The sequence below is a fragment of the Aythya marila genome (genome assembly GCF_965140915.1).
Source record: "Aythya marila genome assembly, chromosome: 12".
In the NCBI taxonomy this organism is placed as follows: domain Eukaryota; kingdom Metazoa; phylum Chordata; class Aves; order Anseriformes; family Anatidae; genus Aythya; species Aythya marila.
In genome coordinates this window covers 20,368,848-20,392,305 of record NC_139053.1, presented here as the reverse complement: position 1 = coordinate 20,392,305, position 23,458 = coordinate 20,368,848, and the positions used below count along the sequence as shown (strand labels likewise).

Genomic DNA, 23,458 nt, shown 5'->3' with positions numbered 1-23,458 from the left:
ACTTAAGTATGACTACAGCCCAGTTCTAATTAACACGCCTCTACGCTGCCTAGTCCTTGGGCTGTTGCTAACGTATCCACTGAAAAGAATATTAGGAGTGAGTAAAACCAGTCTTAGTTTCACTGTTAAATCATGTACACGGTGCTGAGGGATAATTGCTTCCTGGTGAACTGATCTGCTGGCACTCTGCACCACGAGACCAACAACAGCTCCACTGCCTAAGAGAGAATCAGTGCTTGCAACAAATCGAACGCCGCATAGGAAGAGGGGAATGCAGCTTACCTCTGAATCAAAATATACTGCAAAGCAATCTCATTGTTTGCTGCACGTTTTCTCCCCTGCTATGTAACCACCTTAATATTTAAACAGGCTTGGTAACTCGTCCACGTCAAGGATCTGTATCAGCATTACATACTAGAAGTGCTTTCCCACCTTTACTGTACCAGTGACATAGGAAGTGGTGACACGAGAAAAAGGGACGGCTGGTTTGCAGTATTTGCCACCAAACCTTTTCTTTCAGGCTCCCAACATTTTTTGTACTGCATAGGCAAATTCTGAATTCTGTGGTGGCACAGTTCAATGTCAGCCGCCAGCGAGCAGTCGAGTTGTTAAGCTGACAACGAATATCTTCCTCTTTCCAGTTCTATGTGGAACTTCTCAATATATAATTTACTGCTCCTTCTTGATATACAATTTAACATCAACAGCAAGATGGCATACATAAATACTATTCTACCCCCAGAAATAAATTAATTCCGTACCACTGGACTGCTAGTGCCTCTGCCTGCTGCAGCCCAGATTAGATTTATTTGCGAATTCATAACAAGAGTTCTGACACCAGCATTTATCACTAGCCACCAATTAGACCCTTATACACACTGCAACAAAACCGAGGGACAAACATATGACCCAGTCAGATGCTAAAAAAAGTACTCTGTCCTTCAGATACACAGCGTCATTTTTCACTCGTTTCCTCGCTCTGCTCCACATCTAACAGGAAAGGCTTGTTCCTAAATAGAAACAATGCAGCTTTTCAGATAAGGTCGCAATTTCAAAACACGGTGACAAGCTCAGACGCTGCGTCCAGCCCATCCACTTTGTTCTCTGATGCCATCTCCTCACTCCTGCGTTATCTGCTAGATCCAGCCTCATTAGAACAAAGCAATCCGTCACAAAACTGCAGGCTAACATCCAGTAGTTTTATTAAGAAAATTTAAATGTAGCATTGTAGAGGCCTTAGCCTGGGCATTATCCTTAACTACTGAGCAAGTTTTGAATAAGTTGATAGGAAAAAGGAACGACTAGAAAAAGGAGTTCTGACTTACAGAAAGTGTCCAGCTCCTGCTATGCAAGTTCCTTGCTTGGAGATCTGAATGAACTATTGCTAAAGCACTTCTTTGTGTTAAATTTCAGACAAAGTCAGCGTGCATGTAATATGTTGTAAAGCACGCATTCACTGAGGACGTTATCACAAAGAGAGATCACCACAGGGTAAAAGCTAGCCATTAGATAGCTCGAGACAAGCAGTGTCTGGGACACAAGACTTGTCTCAGATCTTTAACCTACAGCTGAATAATTTCAGAAATTTCTAGAAAGCTCGAAGACAACACAAGGCTTTCTTCCACCCTGCATTTAATTAAGGACAAAATTAATCTAATCCTAAGTTTATGTAAAATATGACCGCCTTTACAGTACAACATTCATATTGCACCATAAGCCACCCCACAACATTCAGTAAATGAGAACCAGGAACTGGATGTGACACTTGCGAGCAACAGCTGTGGGAATACTTCCAGCTCTTTAGTCTCCAAAAGCCTCCATGAAGCAATGATTTGCCATTAACCCCAAATCTGAACTCTCTGATTAAAATCTTGCAAGGGCTGCACTGACAGTTTGAAGAGTTCTTTTTAATAATTACTGCAGAGATGAGCATTCCCCCGGAGACATGGGGTAGCATTCCACCTCCCAAAGTCAAGCTATCCATTAATCACCGGAGAAAAGAGGCCGCAGAACACAGCATGTTACTGTTTACTAATTTTAACAGCTACAATACCTCAAGGCGCTGTGCTCACAATCACCCTGTGTGGTCTCGCAGACCACAAGCACCCCAGCCTCTGAGCTCCAGCTTCCTCAGCGAGGACTCGGCGATACCTGTGCTCGCATCCAGATCAGATGCACCAAGGTAAAAGTTTATCACATAATCTACAAAAGCAGCGTGATGCTAACTGCAAAGGTCTGGAGCCCTCCAGCTCAGCCCTCACTCAGAAGTCCAGAAAGCAGCAGATATCCATGTAAAGCCCCTCGAATCATCACCAGCCCCTGCAAGCATCAACAAGTGCCATAAAATGAATAAAACATTTAGGTCTTTGTTATGCTTCTGGTATCACTGACAAGACAGAAGAAAGAGGCCTTCCATCCGGAGCACTTCTGACTCCTTTCTTAAAAAAAATCCCCAGGCCAGTAGATGCAAGACGTGGCCTCAGCTGGGGGATTTCACAGCTCGAAATCTGCACCACAGAGCCTGAAAACACGCCTAACCCAGATCCTAGAAACGCTGCACACACTTCAGTTCTTGGGAGACTGCAGGGAAAGAAATGTACTCACAAATGAGCAAAGAATTTTCCTTACAGAAGTGGAAAGGAAGAATCAAATTACACTTTTAAAATGGAATGCAGCTGTTGTCAATCTACAAATAGCAAAATGTTGCTGACAATACCAAGACTTGCAGGGACACCCACAAATCAGCTCAAATTTGAAAAGTCTTTGATGAAAACCTACTGGTAGAAGATACAAGGATCAAAACACTGGCCTGTCAGAAGTTACGCAAGGTTTTTGTCTCGTACACAGCAGATGTTCTCCTTCATGTCCCTGCTCCTTTTTAGCACCCTGGAATTCCTCTTTCCCCTTCCCCCAACAAGCTTAAGGTATGGAGTGGCCACTGACTTCTCAGCAGCATCTGGCACGCCACGTAACTCCCTAGGTATCAGAACACATGTAGAGAGAGAAAATTCAAGAAGTTCTGTATGTTGGGGTGCCTGGGGTTTAGACAGTGCAAGATATGCAAAAAAAAAAAAAAAAAAAAAAAAAAGAAGAACCACCAAAAACCAGTGTCTAGGAAGACCAACTTAATAAAATTTCTGAGCAAGTGCCCTTATTAACACAGCTAAGAACTCTTCAAGAATCTATTTTTAAATTTGAGCTCTGTAAACCACTAGAAGCAGACACTTCCACCAAGAAGGTAAACGAAATAAGAAATAAACAGCTTTCAGCTTCAATTCGTATTAACATTTAGTTCTTAATGAAGTCAGTGCTCTATACCAAAACCCCCAAACCAAAACTCAGTAAATACCATTCCCCTTTGTACAGTGGCAAAATTAAAGCAGAAGACAATGAAATTTTTTGCACAGGATGCAAAGGAGCACATAAAGAGAAACAATTTAATGGCCTGATTAAGCTTTATTCTACCATCAGCCAAGACAAAATCCCCCTTCCAACTCATTCATAGCCATGGGCTCATACAGTTGGTAAGTTACAAGAACAAGCTTGCAGTACCCAGAGATGGGCATTGAGGCTGATCTTCCACACTCTCCACCCGTGTCCTTCACACACACACCATTCATGCCATTAAATACATTTTTGGCACATACGTACCCTCATCCTCCTTTGGAGATTTCTTCTTGAATCCTCCATTCTTATGGTTACTCCCTCGAGAGCTTGAAGTACTGAAATAGTAAGTGCTACCTGCAGGCAAGCAGAGTGCAGCAGTTACCACCAAAGACCTCAGGCAGCAGCAAGAGAGGTGGAACAAGGATGGCAGAGATCCACGTGAGCTCCCAATGCACAAAAACCTCGGTTCCACACCCACCCAAGTGCACAGCTTCATTTGTGTGCCACAGAAATGAAACAGCCTCACAAGAGGGAGTACTGGGAGGGACAGGCTCCTTCAGCTTCCTTATACAATATATACTTCTCGACAATCCAATCAAAATATGAGTTTGCTCAGACATTGTTTTAATAGAGCAAAAAAATCATTTGGAGAAATTCCTTCGGTACTGACACATTTACACATTCCCCAAGGCATAACCAAAGTTAACACTGGTGGGGTCAGCAAAGAACAGCCTCACGCTAGAGCTGTAAATGCACGCTAAAGGAAATTATCTGCTGGAGTTCAGGCAGGGTTCTCAGTAACACTGTTAGGATACTCTCATAAAAGCCAAGGAAGGATGGCTGCAAACAGAAAAACCCACGGTAGCTGCTACAAAATAATTACGGGAAGGCTTTTTTGCCAGGAAAATACAAACATTTCAGAAGCAAGGCAACTGACTTAAGGACTGTAGCTCTGTTTCTCATGGCGTTTCATGAAGGCTCTGGAAAGTAGCAAGCCCAGAAGCTGGACTGCTTGTCAGCTGCTATTTCTACCAGAGGATTCATAGCCATTTGAAAGATTATGCATGTATTTTTTCTTTTATTTTTATTTTTAAAAAGGGGGCAAAACAAAGCAAACAATCCCCTCCTCCTCCTCCCCCAAAAAAACACAAACTCTTCAAGGTAAAGCAGCTTGCTCTCACCAGGCCCGCGGCAGTCACAATAGCAGGGCCCACTTTTGTTCAAATTTCAAAAGCATCAGCAAAGCTGCCTTCCCAATTTGAAGAGAAAAGCGAGAAGAATAATTGCCTTTGTTTTACAGCTTTGTGCTCTTGCTCTAGGAATTCAGATAACAGCTCATAACATACACTTCCAACCTGCTCCAATGCGAGGCTTTTAGCAAGGTTCCATGATTTGATTTCTGCCTAAGGTGAATGACATTTTCTTCTTCGGCTTTGCTAATGAGGCACAGGAAGACTCTCTAGTTTGAAGTCTGCTGTTTTTAAATTAGCTTTTAGATCTAATGACTCAAGTGCTTACTTAATCACACCGAGCTCCTTGCGGAAAGATGCCATTGCTCATCTCTGCCACCAAAAAAAATAGAACCCCTGCAAATGGCACTCTGCTCCCAAAGCCAAGAACAGGACAGCTTTATTTCAGTTTCAGGAATTAAAAGTAAGCAAAAGTCAACACTCTTACTAAGTAAGACCTTTTTTACCCCTCCGACTTTCTTGTCTGAGTTGCTCTTTGGGACTCACCTAAGAGATTCCAAAGCCTGACTGGATCTCGAATTATTTGTTGTTTCAGTAGGACTCCACTGAGACCCTGAGATGTGGGGGAAAGTGTTTGTGACAGAAGGCTCTGAAGAGGGAGATAAAGGAGAAAAAAAAAAAAAAGACAGCTATTGTTAAAGTTCTGTGACCGCTTCTCGTTTCTGTATCCCATGAGACAGAAATTCCAAAACATCAAAATATTGTGGCGAAGTTGCAGGACCAGCAGGTGTAAGCCCCAAATATTATTTCTGATTGTGCTGTGAACTTGCCACGTGATTCTGAAGATGTTGTTTATAACCCAGTTTAAAGTAAGCGCATGTATAAATAGAAACATACATTCAAAATGCTTGGAATCTTTTTCCTCACTGTACTGCTGCTCCTCACTAAAGATATGCTAGAAATCAACTCCTAGAATGCAAACAAACCCTCCCACAGCAGGGAATGTGAACAACTACTGCTCTGTAACCCTGCTGCACAGGGGTGAGGATAACACAGCTGTTTTCCCCATGGTCATTCAGCAGCAATCCTACAGCTTATAGCCACGTTAAGGGCAATTTCTTAGCATCTGAGAATTGACACGAACTAATACCCTCACTGAACACACCTTCCCCTTTCTCAGATGGGGCTCCCTGTCTCGCTGTCCCTCTCATGCACAGAGGCAAATTTCTGTGCAGCAGAGGTGGGACAGGAGCGCTGACCGGGCCAAAATCCCTCTGTTTTTCCCTCTGGTAGTCAGCAGCACAGCTGGTTGTGTCTGCCTGAGAGGGCAGCCTCCCGGGATCAGTACTTTTTGGAACAGCACAGCGATGACAGAGCTGTGGTGGTAGAAACCCTTGACATATTTCACGGAGTGGTCTCAGAACCGTTCTTCCTTCACCTCCTTGGTCTGCCCGTTCCCGTTCGCTGCGCTGAGGCAGAAAACGGAGTTAAATCACGCCGCAGGCCCGCTTTAAGCAGGATCGTTGCTTTCTGCACGATTTCAGGGCGTTTGTTTGCACCACCAGCAGCACAGCGAGGCAGGGATATTCCACCGCGGTGCCCAGCAGCAGGGTGGGAGCGCATTGAGGGCACCGAGCCGCAGGGGGGGGGGACCGGGGCCGGTACCGGGACCGGGGCGGGGGAAAGGAGCCTCGGCGGGGCCAGCCCCGGCGCCCTCAGGCCGCACCGGCCCCTCCTGCACGCTGCTAACGCTTCACCCGCCACACGGCACCGGGGTCCCACCTAGCCCCCCCCCCCCCGGCCCCGCCGCCGCCCTCCCGTTACCTGCAGGCCTCGGGGCTGCGGGCGAGGCCGTGCCCAAGCCGGGGCTGGCGGCGGGGCGGGCCGCAGCCAGGCGCAGCGCCCCCGGAGCAGCAGCAACCGCAGCAGCGCCATGGCCCGGCCCCGGGCCCGGCCTCGCTCCGCCGCTGAGGGCCCGCTGAGGGGAGCGCCGGGCTACCGGGAGGAGGCCTCAGCGGGGCCGGAAGCGGGCGGTGAAGGCCGGGCGGCCATCTTGGAGGCGGGCGGGCAGCGGCGGGGCTGCCATGCCGCAAGATGGCGGCCGAAGCTTGGCTCCGCCCACATCATGGCGGCGCGGGAGGAAAGGGGGGGGGCGGCCGGTACCGGCCCGGGGATGGAGGGCACCGGGAGCCCGGCCCGAGGGGGGCTGAGGGGAACCGGGCTGTGCCCGGCCTCGGCAGGCGCTGCTGAGGGAGAACGGCCCTGCACGGCCCTGCTGGGGCTCACGGTGCGGTCTGAGGGGAGCGGGGGGGAGGCGGCCGCGCCTGAGGCACCGCCTGAGGCACCGCCAGGGATCCTCGAAGTGGGACGAGCTCGGACGTGTTTAGCCATGGAATAAATCTAAATATTCAGAGCGTGTTTCCAGCCACACGCCGGTTGTCGGGCAGGTGTGTTGGCTCTGTTTTCTGAGGAGGAGCCCCCCCGGCGCGTGTGGCAGCTCCTGGCACCGCTGGGCAGTGCAGGCAGGCGGTCCTGGTGGTGGTACAAAAACCCCCTCACGCTTTACACCGAAACCAAAGTGTGAGCGGTGTTACAGCCCCCAGTACAGATATAAAAACGGTCAGCGCATCTTAAGTCCCTGATCCCGAATCTTGTGTAATCTCTTCCATATTGCCCTAGCTGTACCCGGCAGAGCTGGCAGGCCTGACGTCCCCCAGCGAATGTTTCTGTGGGGCAGGAAGGCATTTCAGAGCACAGCCTGAACGATTTGTCTCCTCACGTTTCCAATGATTCCGCCTTCCTTCCAATTCAGGGTCAAAAATGCAAGTTTTGCGCACAATGCTGTGCCAGTCAAGACTGTGAGAAGCCTTCCCCCTGGCTCACCCAGAACACCAGTAAAAGCGGTAAGGTGGAAGATCTTAGGGGCAATCTTTTGCTCAAGCTTCCAGGGAAGCAAGTTCAGGTGCAGAGCCTCCAGATTTTTTGGCCTGTGGGCCCATGGCAGCCTGCAGAGTTCCCCCTGCACCTGCCCAGTGAACACAGATCCATGGCTTTCCCCAGGAGCCTGCACTAAGGGTGGCCCAGGAGCTGCAGAGGTTCACAGGTTGCACTCTGGTAATGGCTGGTTTAATTCGTAAATCAACACAAGTCCTTCAGGAGCTGCAGCCCCCTGAGGACAGGCTCTGCCAAGCCCTTTGCCAGCTTCTGTCTAACCATGCCCATCTGCCTGACCCAGCCAGGGCGAGCTTTCCATTGCTTCTGGCCCCACAAGCCCTGCCTGGGCCCTCCTGTTCTACGCTCACGCCAGGAGTTTGGCCCTGAACAGCCCTCACTGCACCGTGGTGCCCTCCTGCTCTGTTATGACAACGTTCGGAGTAAACTGTCTCCTCCCAAACATCCCCTCCCTCCTGCCACAGTTACACCCTTCTCACCCTGCTCCCATGTGCGTTCCCTTTGCCAGGCCTGCAGGTCTATCTCCAGCCTCCTGCCCGCTTCCTTTGACGTGCCATTTTACTCTTACTTACTTTCAAGAACTCAAGTCACATTTCTTCCTTCTCCTGTTTTTCTGACCAGGATGGTTTCTGCAGGTGTTTCTCCCTCCCCTCTGGTGGCTCCGGGACAACTTTAGTGACTGTCGATGGTTGGTTCTCCCAGCTCACCTGTCCTAACGTATCTCAGGTGTTCTTGAAAGGGAGGTTGCAGGGCTACATAAAATAATAATAAATAATTATCTGTAAGAAGGATCTCTCCCTTCCCAGCAGGTCTGAATTAGCATCCTCTTTCTAGAAGAGTCTCTTAGGATGTTAATTGTCATCTGCCCCCTGGGATGTATCTAAGCAAACCTTCTACCAGCAAGGTCTATTAGCATGTTAATGTCCTCCTCGCTCCTGGAAGTCTCTCTGTATCACTGGCTTAATCGTCAAACAGCTTAATTTACAGACACAAAATTAAACTGGTTGCAATTAATCTCTACGGGCCGGTCATAGCTCGAGCTGAGCACAAACACGGGCCCCGTGCAAGCCACGCCAGCCCTCACCAGCACCATCCTTCGCTCGCAGAGACGAGCGTCACGTCCTCACCCAGCACGCAGAGGGACCCGTGGTGGGAGGTATTTTACACTCCAGCTACATTTGGAGGAGGAAATGGTTCCTCTGGAAATGCTGACTGAGGGGGGAGGCTTCCTCTAGCTCAGGCTGTGCCTACGGAGGCAACAGGCACGGGATTTCCAGTGCGGGCACAGTGCGACCGCAGCGAAGTGCACCAGGAACCAAGGGGCCGAGGGCCCCAGCACTGGGGTCGCAGCGCCCTGCACCTCCCGCACCTCAGCTTCCCTCAAGGCGTGTCACACTGCCTCCGCCGATTCTGCGATTAGACCTGTTGCTAATTAAGCACGCTCTATTTTTAAAGGAGTTGCATCACTTAAATAGACTTGGAGCCCAACTGGAAGCGACGCAGTGCAGTTTGCTTAGATAGGGCTCCACTGCCTTCTACCAGGCTGACCCGACGGGGACCCAAACGTGCCTCACCCTGCCTGCCTTACGGTTCTGCTGCAGCTTCAGGGGAGCAAACTCGCACCCACTGAATGATGCAGGGCGCTGGAAGCTGGATGGACCCAAGCTCCAGCACAGGCTGAGCATGGTGGGCTCGCTGCCTGCCACAAACAGCATTTGAGGGCTGCGGGGCTCTTGCTGGGACCCTCTGAGCCAGAAGACGCCGGCCTGGATGCAACCGATCTGCCGGGATGGGTTATTTACAGACACACCACGTCGCAGCAGGTGACACAATTCCCATCCCTCCTCTCACACTGTGCCTCCGAGGCGAGCAGATGACGAGCCACCAGGAAAGGGGGTGCTGGGGTCCGTGCCTCGCTCGTGCCAACACGAAGCAGTGCCAGGAGGGAGAGGCGAGGAGTTTTGCGGCCAGCAGCCACGGTGGCTGCCCTGCGAGTCCTGCGTGGGCGGCTTGGGCCGGGCCGCGTAGGGGAAGGCGAGCGCTGTCCTCCCTGCGTGTGCGAGAGGTGACCTTGGGGAAGGTGGCTTCAGTCACCGGCCCCGGCCTGGCAATATGCTCCGCTGGGAGCGAGCCAAGGCTCTGAGCAGACAGATCTAACCTGATCCAGGCTTGGCCTCACTGGGACGTGCTCCAGCCATGACATCACCCGGTAATGCTACGTGTATTTACTACTGGGGGAAGGTGCGGGATTGGAGCCTGAAATCCCTGCTTTATCCCCTGAGCAGGTTAGGGACAGGAAGCAGCATTAGCAGCCCCAGCTGGGTGTTCTTCAGGCAAAGAGGAATCAGGTTCTGCAGCCAGCACAGCCCTCAGCCCTGCTGTTTGAGAACTCACATCTCCTATTTTCATGCTCCCCGTGGGATTTTCTTGCCACCTGAGTCTCGGGGAGCTCCTTGCGGGGTGCCCCCCCCCCCTTAGCTCAGACTCATCTCACAGCACTTTGCAAGCAGAGTGAACGGATACCTGGAGTCAGGTATCCACTGCACCATCCGCAGACGTCACATCAATAATGAATCAAGGGATTAAATGCAGAGCTGAAGCAACCAGAGGGGAAACTCAGACTTTTAAAAGAAGTGAAATGTTGCACGTGGAGCAGCACGGGGCCTGAAATTCCACTGGGGGCAAGGAAGGCACCCCAGCCCGTCAGGCAGCCACGGGCTTCAGGCCTGGCCAGGACACGCTGCTGGGGCACAGGCTTGTGGCTGTGAGTCACTGCTGAGGAGCAGGCAGTTTTAGACAGGTAGGTGACAGATGGCTACAGGCAGGGGATCAGAGGGAATCAGCAGTACGGCAGCAGCACCAGGACAGCTGCCCGTTGGGGCTTGGGAAGCTCTAGGACAGGCAAGGTCCGAGGCTGTGACAGGGACACGGGCACCTCGCTGAGCTTGCAGGGGCAGAGCAGGAAGAGGGGACTTGCTCGGTAGGAACCAGAGCTGTTGGAGGCCATGAAGGAGCAGACTGCTCCACGGGAATGCTCCTGGAGAGCTGCTGAAGCACGCAGAGCTCAGGCCAGGCATCCATCGGTGTGCAGGGGGTGCCTGAAGTCAGCTCCAAGCCCCACGGACCGCTCAGGAAGCTCTGTGCGAGCAGCCGTCACTCCGTGCTGCTCAAATCCAGCGGCAAGCTGGAAGCCTAAAGCCTGTCATTAGGAATCATAAAAACAGCAATTAGAGCAGAGCGGCACGAGTTCACGCCCAGACCATCAATATGAGGCATTTATGCAGCAGCAGGGGACCGCCGCCCTCGGAAATCTTCCTCGGCTGGGGATGCAGGAGGCCTGGCGCTCCCCCTTGCCAGCCACACGGGCACGAGGCCGTTTTATTGAGGGTGGGGAGTGGAGGTCGGGAGGTCGGAGCTGTGCTGCCGGGAGCAGCAGCAGGACTCCTCGCCGGCCTCCCAAACGGCCGCCTCTAAACGCTGTCTCGTTTGCCAAGCCCATCTCTCTGCCGAGTGCTAATAGGTGACATCAACTAAAACACGAGCCAAGCTTAAAGTGCGGGTTCTTCTAATCAACATTCTCCCGAAGCTTTTTCTCCTGGCCTCTTTGATCTTGGTGCTTGACTGCTCACACAGGATTTACCCTGATGCTTGACCGTAGTAGTCCTCAATCACTTCTATAACCTATTAAAAATAAATGCCCATCTTTTCCCATCCTGGTAGGCGCTGAATCAGCAGAGAGCTGCACCCACGGTAGCACGGACGGGCTCCTTGCCTTGCCATACAGGTGCTGCATCGCTTTGCTGTTGGGAACAGAGGGCTCTGAGCTGCCAGTGAAGGCTGAAAGCACCCCACAACTAACTACGGGCTTTTATTTCCCTCTTAAATATCACAAATAAGCCACAGGGAGCAGAACCATGAGGAAGGGGCCCTGCAGAGGCCCGTCCTGTGCTGCAGGTCAGGAGGGCGCAGGGAGGGCTCCAGCTGCTGCCGCCCAAAGGCAGCACCAATATTGGGGAAGCGAGAATCCTATTTCCCCTCAGCTTTGAGCTCGGAGGCCACAGGGAGGTTGTTTGCAGTGCTTTGGGTGAGGCGTGACGAGAAACCCAGCGAAAGGGAGGCTGACAAAGGGAAACGAGAGCCCCAAAAGCCCCAAATCTTTATTTTTGGATGAAAAATTTGGATTTTTGTGATTTTTGGGCACTGATAAACGGGGCTGAGGGCGAATCCCCTCACGCCACTACACGGGGCGCAGAGGGGGGGGCCCTGAGGCGCCGCCACCTCACGGCGCTGCCCCCCGGTCCCTCCCACCCACCTGTCACTCACAGCCCCCCACCAATGAGCACCGCCGCCGCCGAGCCACGTCAGCCAATGGCGGCCGCGCTGCGCCCCTCCCTCCCCTTTCCCCCCCCCCCCTCACCCCCTCCCCAAACCCCACCGACGCGCTGACGTCGGGCGCGCGCGGCTCGGCCAATGGGCGGCGGCGACGCGGCGGGCCAATGAGCGGCGGCGTCTCAGCCAGCGGCTCGAGCGGGCGGCAGCGCTGCGAGCGGGGCCGGGCCGAGCGGAGCGCAGCGGGGCCATGGAGCGCGGGGCCGGCACCGCCACCGGCACCGCCACCGGGACGTGCGGCCGCTGCTGCCCCCCCCCGCCACAGCATTAGCCCCCCGCCGCCCCCCTGCGCCCCTTTCAGCCGCCTCTTTCTCTCTCCTCTATGCGGCGGGGCCGGCGGAGCCGCCGCCAGGCCGCGCTCCCCCCCGCGCCGGGCTGCCTCAGGCCGCTGAGAGCCGGTAAGGGGCGGGGGGGGGGGAAAAAGGGAACCGGGGGGGGGGTTTTGGGGTTAAGGGGGGGGTTAAGGGGTGAGGGGGGGGGTTGGGAAGGGGGGAGGGGGTGATTGAGGGGGTCTCCGGTAATACCGGGGGGTGCCCCCGGTGGTGTGGGGGGGTGTCGGTAATACCGGGGGGGTTATTGGTAACGGGGGGGGGGTTATCGGTAATAACGGGCGGTTATCGGTAATACGGGGGGGTTATCGGTAATGTGGGGGGGTTACCGGTAACACGAGGGGGATCCCCGGTGATACCGGGGGTTACCGGTACCGGGGGGGGGGGTGGGCTCATCGGTAGGCCGGGGGGGTCCCCGGTGATCCCGGGGGTTACCGGGAGGGGGGCAGGGAGGGGGCCGCCACCGGGGGCTCCTCGGGGCCGGGAGCCGCGGCCGTTCCCTGCCCCCCCCCCCCCCCTCCCTTCCCCCCGTTACCTCGGGGGGCGTCGTGCTGCGGGGAGGGGGGGGGGGCAGCACCGGGAGGAGAAACGGGAGGGAAGGGGGGGGGAAAACAATGCCCCGGGCCGCCCCTCTCGGTAATTTCCGCTTCCCATTTCATCAGCCCGGGGAGGCGTCAGAGCCCCGCGCGTGTGCGTGCAGCCCGGGCTGAGCCGCCGCCAGCCGGCCGGGCCCGGTCATTTATTTATTTATCTATTGCATTATTTAATTATTTATCTATTTTTATTATTTATCTATTTATTTACTTATTTATTTAAACCCCTCCCCCCCACTAGCTTCATCCAGCCTTTGTGCCCCCCGGCCCTAACCCTCACCCCCCCCCCCCCCCCCTCTCCCGGTGCTGCCGCCGCCCCCAGCAGCTGCCCCGCGGTGGGGCCGGGCCCGGGCCCTCCCCCCCCCCCCCGTTCTCCCTTCCCCTCCCTCCCCGCGGAGGCTCCGGGGGCCGCATGTGCGAGGATTGGCTCGGGCCGGCGGCCCCCGGGTGTGTTTTGCTCTCCGGTTGCAGGGCTGGGATCCTCCCCCCGGCCGGCTCCCCGCACAAAGTGCTCTCTCAGCGCCGGGGGAGCGAATTCCAGGCAGGGCTGGGGGAGCTCCAGGCCCCCCCCCACCCCCCCAGCACGGCTCCTTGAGGGGCTGAGCTGGGGGCAAATGGAAGGAGCCCGGAGCTGTGCGGCTTTGGCCTTCTTCTGGTCCCTTCCCAAGACCGAAGGGCTTTATGTAATCACAATTCCAGCCTTTTTTTTTTTTTTTTTTTCTGGGGGGAGGGCGATTCACTCCCGCGCGCTTTGGGACGGCCTCGGTGCGCTCTTTTGTGCGTGCTCCACCAGGAGCTAAATATTTGCCTTGATTAACTTAAAAAGGAAAAGTTGGCGCTCGTGCAGCACGGCTTCAGCAGCACGTTCAGGGTGCCTCCTGGAGCACTTCTCCAGGCCGTGGTGGGACAAGGGCTGGGAAACCGTGGTGTGGAATTGGGGCCAAGCTCCACGGGGGCTTCTGTGAGCCGGGGGGGGAGCGTTGGTGCTGCCCCCAGCCCCATGGGGTGGTCCCTGCACGTGGGCACATGCTTGGGGCTCTCTGTGCCTCCATCCCCAAGCTGGGGGCTCGGCTCTTCCAGCACATGGCTGCTGCGTGCCTCCTCCCTGCCAGGTGCTGGGAGAACCGGGGAGGTTTGGGACTTGCCTCTAGGAGAGCTCAGGAGCTTTGGGACTTGCCAGGGCGCATCTTTGCTGCGTTTCAGCAAAGTTTGCTGCGAGCCCGTGCCGTCGGGCTGGCTGGGGCTTGCATCACCCCCAGCCCCGTCTGGGTGCGTGGCGAGGCTCCGGCTCGCAGCAGCCTGGGTCGCCTCTGCAGCGAGCGCTGTTAGAGCGTGGCTGGTGTGTGAGCCCTGTGGTTTCTGCCCCCGACTCGCTCCGTTCCCAGCTGTGTGCGTGCTTGTGCCTCCTCTCCGTGGTGGCCGCGGAGGCCTGGCCCTGCAGGCTGGGAGCTGGAGGTGTGGAGCGAAGCGTTCCCCAACTGGTTCTGCCATCCAGCGCTGCTCTTAGAAGTGAACTCTTGTCCCCGTCTCCATTTCATGAAAATGTGGCTCAGGGTGAATTGATTTTTTTTTTTTTTTATGTGCTGCTTTTTGGTTTTACGACGTTGTTAGTGTTTTCTCAGGGTTAAACGTATGGGCTGTCCAACGTGGGGATTGGGCTGGGGGGGGGAAAGAACACTCAAGCCAAAAAAAAGATCACCAAAAAAACCCCCAAACAAAACCCCCTTGATCAAAGTGCTGGCCTTCGGTTCTTCCTTCCTGTGTGGCAGTCGACCCGTTAAAGCTTATTTCATTTTCTACTTTTGTTTTAATTGACTAACCCCCCCGCTCCCAACGCCGTGGAACAAAGCGGAGCGTATCGCGGTGCCGTGCGGCGCGCTCTCTGCTCAGCAGAGCAGACAAATGTATTTCTCTGGGGTCAGTGCAGACCGGTCGTGTTAATCAATACTGCACCAGCAGCGCTCCGGGTGAACCAGATGGGCTGCCTACAACTGGCGCTGATTATTTTAACTGTGTAATTGTAACATGGCTGCGCGCTGACAGCGTTTCCTGCAGATACTTCAAAGCCAGGTTCCTGACGAGTCTATCTTGGCGGCGTTTAATCCGCGCTCTTTGTCTGGGTGTTGTGGCTTTCGGACACACGTTTGAAGCACTACCAGGTTTTCACCCTCCTGCTTTTTTGGAACGTTAGGGGAAAGCCCTGCCCTGTAATGAGGAGGTGGCTGGGGCGAGGGGATGTGAGCAGGGCGGCTGCTTCCTGGGGGCTCGTGGTGCGGATCCTCGCCGTGAGTAAGAGGAGGAGGAGGAGGAAGAGCACTGAGTCTCCGGGAGGAAATGGCGGTATTTATTTCGAAAGGGCGCCTGCTGCCCTCAGCGGCCTTGGGGGAAACGTCGGGGGCGGCGTGAGTGGCGGCTGGGCCGGCCTCGTGGTGGCTCGCTCAACTCCTCCTGCAAGGAGAGGCAGGCGGTTGGCGGGACCAGAGCTGCTTAATTATGTTTCATGAAATTAACGAGTGGCAGCTTTCTTGCGAGGCTGGCCCCACGTCTCGAGTACCTGAATTTCCGGCTCGGCAGTCTGCGCTCGCACCGCAACCCTGCCCTGCCGCGAAGGCTTCACACGGGGAGGCCCGCGGCAAGTAGGGGCAGGTACCGGCGCTTCGCAGCGGGGCCGGGTAAACGATACCTGGGAGCGTTTCCCCGGTGCCTTTTGGTGCCTCTTCTCATCGTGTTGCCCTGGCAGGGCGCTGTGTCTGCTGCCTCCGCCGTGACCGGGAGCTGCGCGTGTCTCCGTTGGAGAAGGCTGCCGGGAGAAAGCGGTGTCTCCATGGCGAAGGTCTCGGTGTTTCGTGATAAACTTGCGTGTATTTTTACCCCGTCTAATTTAAACAGTCTGCACGACGCTTGGCAGGAATGATTTGTATGCGGCCTTTAAATATTTTCTCTTCCCCGCGAGAGAGATGAGAGGCGAGGAGCTGCCTTCGCCGAGGGCACGAAGCCCTTCGCTTCCCAGCCAAGTCTTATGTAATTTGTATGCCGCTGATGCGCCGTGAGAAGAAAATACTCGCGTGAACGTGAAAGGGGAGCCTTGTGGCCAGCTCTCCGCAACGGCAGCGCCCCGAACAGTGCGGGTTTGTGCAGCTCCAGCCTCAATAAAGCCCGCTTGAGCTCGGCGCTGTCCCGGTGCCCCGCTGTGACGCGGGGTAGGAAGCGTTCGGTGCCCGTGGGCCGGAGGCTGCCTCTCTGCGCCCCTCTGCACCTGCGATTTTCTGCCTTTCCCACGTGAGGACGGGTGCTGTGGGGTGGCTTCTTCAGCAGCTTAATTTGCCGGAGTCTGGGCGGCGGTGCTGGCTTCGTCTGTGACTCGTTGTAGGTGATGCCAATTTGTAATCCTTCGCGAGTGCCTGAAAAATAAAAGCAAAAAAGGAGCTTAAATGCTAAGAGCAGCGAAAAATCTGTTCGGCATGCAGCGTGTGTGGAGGAAGCGGGCGCATGCTCTGCGCTGCGTAGCCTCCGTCAGCCGGGCTGAGGGCTTTCAAAAATCTGCTCTAATTTTGATGCCGCGTGTGGAATGGCTAATCCCATAAAAGCCTCGCACCTTTGGCCAGATGAAACGCTGCCGTTTCTTCCCTTATTTCAGCAAAATATTTTTATAGACGGCATTAGCGCCGTGGCTCCAAGGGCAGCGCAGCCCTTCCAGGAGAAGGATGGCGCTTTGATCTGGCAGCTCTCAGGATCCATTTCCAGTCGCCGCGTTCCATTAGCTCTGTTTATAGCGCTGCCCTCGGACTCGCTGTGTTTATATGGCTCTTCGGGGTGTTAACGTTCCTGCGTGTGTGAGTTCTTTAATAAACTGGGGGAATAATTGGGGTCAGCAAAGGAAGCAGGCCTGTTCGAGGGCCCGTTTGGGTCTGTTGGGGGCTTCCCCTCGTTCCCGGGTGCCCCGTGAGCTGAGTGGTCGGGTGCAGGGAGCTGTGGGGTGGCCCCAGAGCGGGGCTGTGGGATCCCATCACCGTGTGGATGAGCTCTTGTGCTCCTTGTGGTTCTGCTGCTGCCTACAGAGGCCGAAACCGTGGTCTGTGGAGGAGAGACCCTGCCCCAGCACGAGCAACTGGCTGGGGTAGCCAGAAACCAGTGGTGTTTTTCTGGGTCAGGGTTGAAGGCGCTGTCGGGGCGGTGATGGAGCGTGCCGTGCCGTCTGCGTCGCCCGGCCATATGGACGCGTGCGGTGCCGGCGTTCCTGCGCTGAATTATTTATCTGCCCCAAATCTCCAGGCAGACTCGAAGAAAACCAAACTTAGCCTGTTCGTAGTTTCACAAAGCTACGGGTTGTGCACCAGGTCTGTGCTGGTAAACCCGAGCTGACAGCATCAGACACCTTGTGGGAGCGTTGAGGCGTCAGCCGTGCTGCGTGAGACACGGCGCCCGCTCCTTGTGCAGTGACCAGAGCCTGGAGAAGAGCATGGAAAGGGAAGGGTCGAGCACTCGTCAGCGTGTGTGAACGCAGCCTTGTCTCCACGAGGTTGGGAGGAAGCTGATGTTTTTGTTAGGTGTGAGCAGCGAGGAGGCCTCTGCTCTCCTCCTGCGTTGGCTTTACCTTGTGCAAGACAAGTTCTGTGCGCGTCCCTGCCTGGAGAGCGGTGCTGGAGGAACTGGGGGAGACCAGCAGCTGTGTGGGGGCCCAAAATCAGCTCCCCAACAACAACGTGAAGCTGTTCATGTTGTGGCACAAGCATGGCAAGGTAGGGAGGTGTTACCCTCAAAAAAAAAAAAAAAAAAGAGCTCTGATTTGGAGGCAGCGGATGGTGGGGAGCTGCCACCCCTGCGCAGCAAGGGGCTGGGTGCTGGCGGTGCTGTGCTGCTTGGGGCACCTCCCAGGGAAGTGAGAGTGCAGTCAGGAGCACTGTTAGGAAAAAAAAACACACCACAGAATGGCTCTGAAGGAAAACGAGGTGAATGGAGACGTTGCTATCAATGCTAAATTCCTTAATTGCAGTTCGTGGTCCATCTTCGCCTTCAGCAGAGCAGACACGAAGGTGCCCCCTGCCCCCGGGTGAGCAGTGCACCCAGCCTTATCAGCTTATCTGGGCAGGAGTTCAGAGCCGTAAAAACCATATCCTGCTTGCACCTTCCAGCCTATCCTGTGACCTGCTCTGTGTAAACAAGCTGTGCCAGGAGCCCCGCGGCGCTCGCTGCCTTTCTGCAGGCCGGCTGGAGCCGGGGGGAGGCGGCGAGGTGGGGTCCCGGGGGCTGCGGCCCCGATGTCCCGCTGGCACGGGGGTCCTACGAGGAGCAGGAATTCCCTGCTGGACTTTAACCCCTCGGGCTGCCCTCTGCTCTGCGAGCTGGTGGCTGCTGCTGATGGATCCCAGGTGTGTGGGATCACTCAGCACTGAATGCTGCTGGCTCGGGGACACGGTGATGGGGCTGCCCCTTCCCAGTCCTGCTGCTGGTGTGCGGGGTGCTCTGGGGGAGCACATCCTGCTGGTGCGTATAGCTGTGGAAATGCCACCGTGCCATTTGGTGCCCTGGGGTGGGTGCTGGGTGCGTGAGGACCCGTCCTGCCCCGCTGTGTGTCGGCAGGCCCGGAGCCAAAGGCGCGAGCTGGGTTTGGAAACATAAACCCTGCGCGCCTTGGAGGCTCGCCTTTGACTCCAGCTCGTGCGGCTACTTGTCCTGCCCGCTCGGAAAGGACATCCGAGAACAGGCTGGGAGGAGGAGGGCAGCTGAGAGCCGCTGTGTCTCCGCTTTCCTTCCTCACCAGAGGCTCCTGGTGCGCTGGGGGCTGCACGGAGACCTCCTGGCCCCTGCTGCTCTGCTCTTCTGCCCCGGCCTGGGGTGCCCTGTGCTGCCCGAGCTGCTCTGCTGTGGGGCACAGCTGAATTCAAGTGCCTTCCCTGTGATTAGCGCTGGTGCTGGGGTGTTAAACGTGTTCTGTGGTGAGCCGAGTTGCCTTTCAGCCCTCCCTCGTGCAAGGGAGGAGGGGTTGGGGAAGAAGGCAGCTCTGTGGCTTTTTCCAGGCGTGCTGAGCAGTGCTGGTTGGTTCGAAAGCCCTAGGTTAGAGTCTTAAAATGCTGAATGTACTTCTGCAGCCCGTTCCATCTGCTGGCTTCTCCTGCTTCCTTCGCCATCTCCCTTCTGCCTCTCCCTCTCCTGGGATCTCCTCTCAGAGCTGCTGCGCTGCCTCCTCTGGCCCTCCTCAGCCAGAGCCCTCGGCTCTAATTTTAGCCAGTCTGCCTTTTGATGTCTCCTCGCTCCTCTTCCTGCCTTTCTGCTTCTCTGAGCTCATCGTGCGTCGCCGTCTCCCTGTCGAGATCTGGGCTGGGCCTTGGCGTGGTGGGAGGAAACGGCTCCAAAATGGGGTGGGCAGCCCAGGGGGTGAGGGGAGAGGGGTCTGGGGGCTGGGGGGGCTGCTGCTGTGCACAGCAAGGGGCAAAGGCAGCTCTGCACAGGGCTCTGGTGCCTGGCCCGATGGTGCTGGTGGCCTGGGGGGCTCAGCACCCTGTGGGCACGCTGCTCGTGCACATAACGGGTGCAGAATGCAACCGCGTGCTGGGGCAGACGTGTGGCCTGCTTTAAAGTACTTTGAAAGCAACGTTCAGCCCCTCTGCTGCTGCAGGAAGGAGCTTGGGTAGGGACGCAGCGATAGCAGCTACCGGAGGCTTGCGGAGGAGCCTAGCAACTGCTGCTGTGCTGTGAGCTGCAGATTTCTCCGGGCTGAGGCTGGCGGCTGTTCTCTGCGGTGTGTGGGGAGAGCTGCGTGCCTTGCTGGGCTGGGATCAGTGGCTGAATGAGCCGAAAGGAGAGCAGTAACGCTGCTGTGGGCTCTGCACCAAATGGTCCTCGGGGAGAGCAGAGCATGACCGGAATACACCTGGCTGTGTGCGGGGTCTGTGGGTCACCAAGCTCACCTGGAAGGATTCTCCTTACCCGGCTACTTCCTGACCTGCCTCAGTGCTGTCAGCAGTGGCAGCGAGCGATGAACGCGCTGCTCCCCCGGCGTGGCTGTGTGAAACGTTAACGCGCTGCCTCGCTTTGCATCAGCGTCATGATCCGCACGGGGCCCGGAGCCGGACTTCAAAGGAGGGAGTTTGCTTTATGGCTGAACCTCTGAGCAGTTTTATGCGCAGGGTGGAGCGAGCTCGCGGAGAATATTGCAGTTTTCCCACCGTCATAAAAAATTATGATCCTCATGATTCAGGCGTTGTGCTGGAGGTGGAGGCAGGAGACAGGCTGCGAGGTCAGAGGCAGCGCGCGTGGAGCGAGGTTGGACGTGCCCATGCAGGGGACGCTGCCTGCCATGGTCCCAGCTTGCTGCATGGTTCAAGCAGCACCTTGTGTTCCTCTGCCTGTCCCCGAGGACCTGGTGTTTGCCTTCCTCCCAGGGCTTTGTCCCAGTGCAGAGCCCTGAGCTGTCCCCGTGGCGTGGGGGACACCGTGCGCCAGTCCCTAGCCTGGTTGCCTTTCTCGGGCTCTTCTTTGGGCACGAGCCAAGGGAATTAAAAAATAAATAAACGGCTGCCAGTGAACTTTGCTCATGCTTCAGAAGATGCCCAAAGTCTCAGATAGGTTCCCCGGCAAGAAAGGCTGTGGAGGAGCGTGGGGTCACCTTTCTGAGCCTTAATGCTGAAAACCGAGGGCTGGCAGCGCGCTCCCGTGCCCTGGGCTGCCTCTGAACCGCGGCAGGGTGCAAGCGCTGCGAATCCCGGGGTATAAAACCCCCTTCAGCGCTCCGTCAGGAAGTTAGAGCTGATTAAAACAAGTCACTATTCCAGTCCCAGTCAGATCTCTATAAATATTCTGAGGGGCTTAGCCGCTCGTTTCAAACCTCCTCTCCTGGGATGAGGAGGCACAAACGCGCCCTTTGTTTGCAGCCCGGGAACGGAAGGATCGCCACGCTCGGAGGCAGTTCTATCTGCTGGAAAACTGCTGCTCTCAGGACCTGCACCGTGTCCAAGTGCACACATACCTGCATTAAGGTGGCTCGCTTTGTTAGCAGCAAGGATTTTATTCTAAATACGTGAAAACTTGAGAAAAAAAAAGGGCTGGCTGCGATCCCCCGTCTCCGGGAGATCCATTAGCTGTTACATCTCCCCTTTATTTATTTCTGTAAACACATGTGTGAATGTAAACACTCTTATCCAGAATGGCTTTGCAAATCTCCCTGCATTAACATATATTGTCATGGAGAATAATTTTCATTTAACCGTAATTTGCTTTATATTTTCCTCCCCGGTTGCTATAGAAACGCAGGCCGATGTGGCAGTGCCGACTGCCAGGAGCTGGGTTATGCGGTGCCTGTATAATGGACCTCTGCTCATCGCGCCCAAGGACCCGCGGTTACGTGCAGGTGGCTCTTGGTTTGGGTGAGCTGGGAGGTGCCTGGGGTGCCTCGGCCCCAAATTTGGAGCGACCCAGGGTGCTGCTCTGTGCCGCAGAAGTTTTGTCGTGAGGACCGCCTGGGTGTTCAGAAGACTGGAATTGATATTTGCTGCTCTCGCATCAGCTAGGCTTCGTTTTCAATTTTCGTTTTGTTTGCTGTCACAGCCTGGTTAGCGATGTGCTTTCTGTGGCACCCGGTTCAGCTCCAGACCTTCAGCATTGAAACGCTGCGAGGAGATGTTCGTTAGCCTTACTGTGCGTAAAGACGGGCTCCTGGTAACAACGCGTGTCCTTCTGCTGGCTGCAGCCCCTCAGGCACCCGTTCCTCCACCCCACGCCCATGGGGAAGGTCGGGGAGCTCAGCCTGCAGGGTTATCCCCGAGCACTTAGCCCTGCCTGCAGGGACACACGCTTTGGCTAAGTGTGGATAAGCGGGGCAGGGGCAGACTTAGTTTGGCTGTTGTGGGGTTTGGGTTCTGCACCCCTCCTTTTGGCCTCCTCGTGTCTGTCCCATGCTGCAGTTACTGTTCCTCTGGACTCTGCCTTTCCTCTTGGTGGCATTGGGATTGGCTCAAATGGAGCTCGCCGTTCTGCTCATGATTCATTTTTGCTCACTGGGATGAGCTAAAGGAGAGGGGATCAGCCACCTGGGAGTTCCTTTGGTCTGCGCTCCCATGGCCGAACCCCGAAATGGTGACTCGGGAACATCAATTTCGCTTGCCTCCAGAATCAGATTCCCCCAAATGCATGTTCGGTTGGGATTTAGGTCTTAAGGAAGATTTGTACGTTGGCCCTTTCCTTCCTCCCCTTCGTGGGCAGGCGCCAATTGTCCCTTACGTAACGGCAGATTATCCCGGCACGTGGATGCGCTCGGATGCATATGGGCTCACAGTCGGTTCTTGGTGCTTTACGGAAAGAATTGAGTAACATTTTGTTCTGTAATGCAGTATGAAGAAACCGAGCATTTTTCTGTAATGGCGTATAAACAAGTAGTGATAACATCCTATTTAAAGCCTTCGGAGGAGGTAGGGCTGAGGAGGGGAGGCAGGGCTGAATCAGTCCCTGTTTTGCTCAGTCCTACACGCCAGCTCGCAGCACGGCTCGCAGCTGTCAGGGAGGGCGAGCGAGTTCCAAAGGAGCTGCCGAGGGGCCTGGGCTGCTTGGGGAGCTGGAGGTGGGGACGGGGGACCCGTGGTGCTGGTGGAGCTGCTGCTGCCCTGGCTGCAGCCTGCAGGCTCTGCTGGCCGTCTCACCTCCGCCCCGCCGCTCGCTTCCCTGCCTTGTGCCGTGCCGGCGCTTCCTGCTGCATGCCGGAGGCAGGAGTGGAGCGTGGTCAAAGGGCAGTCCCCGTGGAGTGGAAGGGCTGGCAGCGACGTGGCTGTGAGCAGGGCTGTTCCCTGGGATCTCACGGAGGCTCCTTGGTGAACTCTGCTCCAATTTTGTTCAACTTCAGCTACTCAAAAAGCGACTGTTCCGCACCAAATGCTTCGTAACGTGCGATTATTTTACCCGAGAGTTGAGCAATGAAATAATAACACAGGGAAATGCTAGGAAGGGAACTGCGAGCTGGTGCTGAGCTGAGCTGTCTGCTGGGGCTGGCTCTGCGGTGTCGGCCTGCCCAGGGCTCTCAGGAGCTGCTTCCAGCCAGAAACCTTGAGCACGAAGGCAGCTGCCTTCCTCGACTCCTGCCCAGCTCTGGGGCTGGTATCCGAACAAATCTTCATGGTGTTTTTTTTTCCCAAAAGTGCAGTGCTGAAGGGCTGTGTGATGAATTGCACTGTGAGCACAGCCCTGGGTATAACCGGAGCGTGTGGTGGCTGAGTTACCTGCTGTGGGCTCCGTGGATAGGCTCTTAGCTGATTACTCTGTTAAACATTCATTCGTTACCCGAGAGAGCGGAATGGCTTCGGTGGCAGCGAGTATTTGACTTCCTGAAGCCTCGCTTTGAAGCTGGAAATATTTTCAGGTCCACTTGTTTGCGCTCGGTTTGGGCCTGACAGCTCGTCCGTTACCGTATCAGCGCCACGGAGAAGTGTTAATCGCAGATAAAGCTCCCTAAAGCCCAACCGTCCTCTGCTCCCTGCTGCTCGCGGGCACTGGGGGTGACTTGGAGCCGGGGGGGAGCACTGGGGGAGATCAGGGGAAGCGGGACATCGATGGGGAGAGGGCAAGCTGCGGCCTCCGGCTCCTCGAGCCCCGGCTTCTCCGGGGTGGCAGGAGGGAGAAGCCTCCCCTGGCG

At 55.6% G+C, this 23,458-nt stretch overlaps 2 protein-coding genes across 2 annotated transcripts in view; one reads left to right on the top strand and one right to left on the bottom strand.

Moving 5' to 3' along the window:
* The window catches only part of SPG7 (SPG7 matrix AAA peptidase subunit, paraplegin), a 31,774-nt gene extending 25,122 nt beyond the window's left edge, over nucleotides 1-6,652 (bottom strand). Inside the window, exons 1-3 of the mRNA XM_082770408.1 lie at nucleotides 6,402-6,652; nucleotides 5,124-5,226; nucleotides 3,652-3,741 (exon numbers count right to left, since the gene is read on the bottom strand). Of these exons, the coding sequence (XP_082626534.1) occupies nucleotides 3,652-3,741; nucleotides 5,124-5,226; nucleotides 6,402-6,512 (304 nt within the window). The 5' untranslated portion in view covers nucleotides 6,513-6,652. The remainder of the gene's footprint in view (nucleotides 1-3,651; nucleotides 3,742-5,123; nucleotides 5,227-6,401) is intronic.
* Nucleotides 6,653-12,129: 5,477 nt separating this feature from the next.
* Nucleotides 12,130-23,458, top strand: part of ANKRD11 (ankyrin repeat domain containing 11) — a 112,136-nt gene continuing 100,807 nt past the window's right edge. Inside the window, exon 1 of the mRNA XM_082770028.1 lies at nucleotides 12,130-12,316. The gene's annotated coding sequence lies outside the window, so the exon portion shown is untranslated. The remainder of the gene's footprint in view (nucleotides 12,317-23,458) is intronic.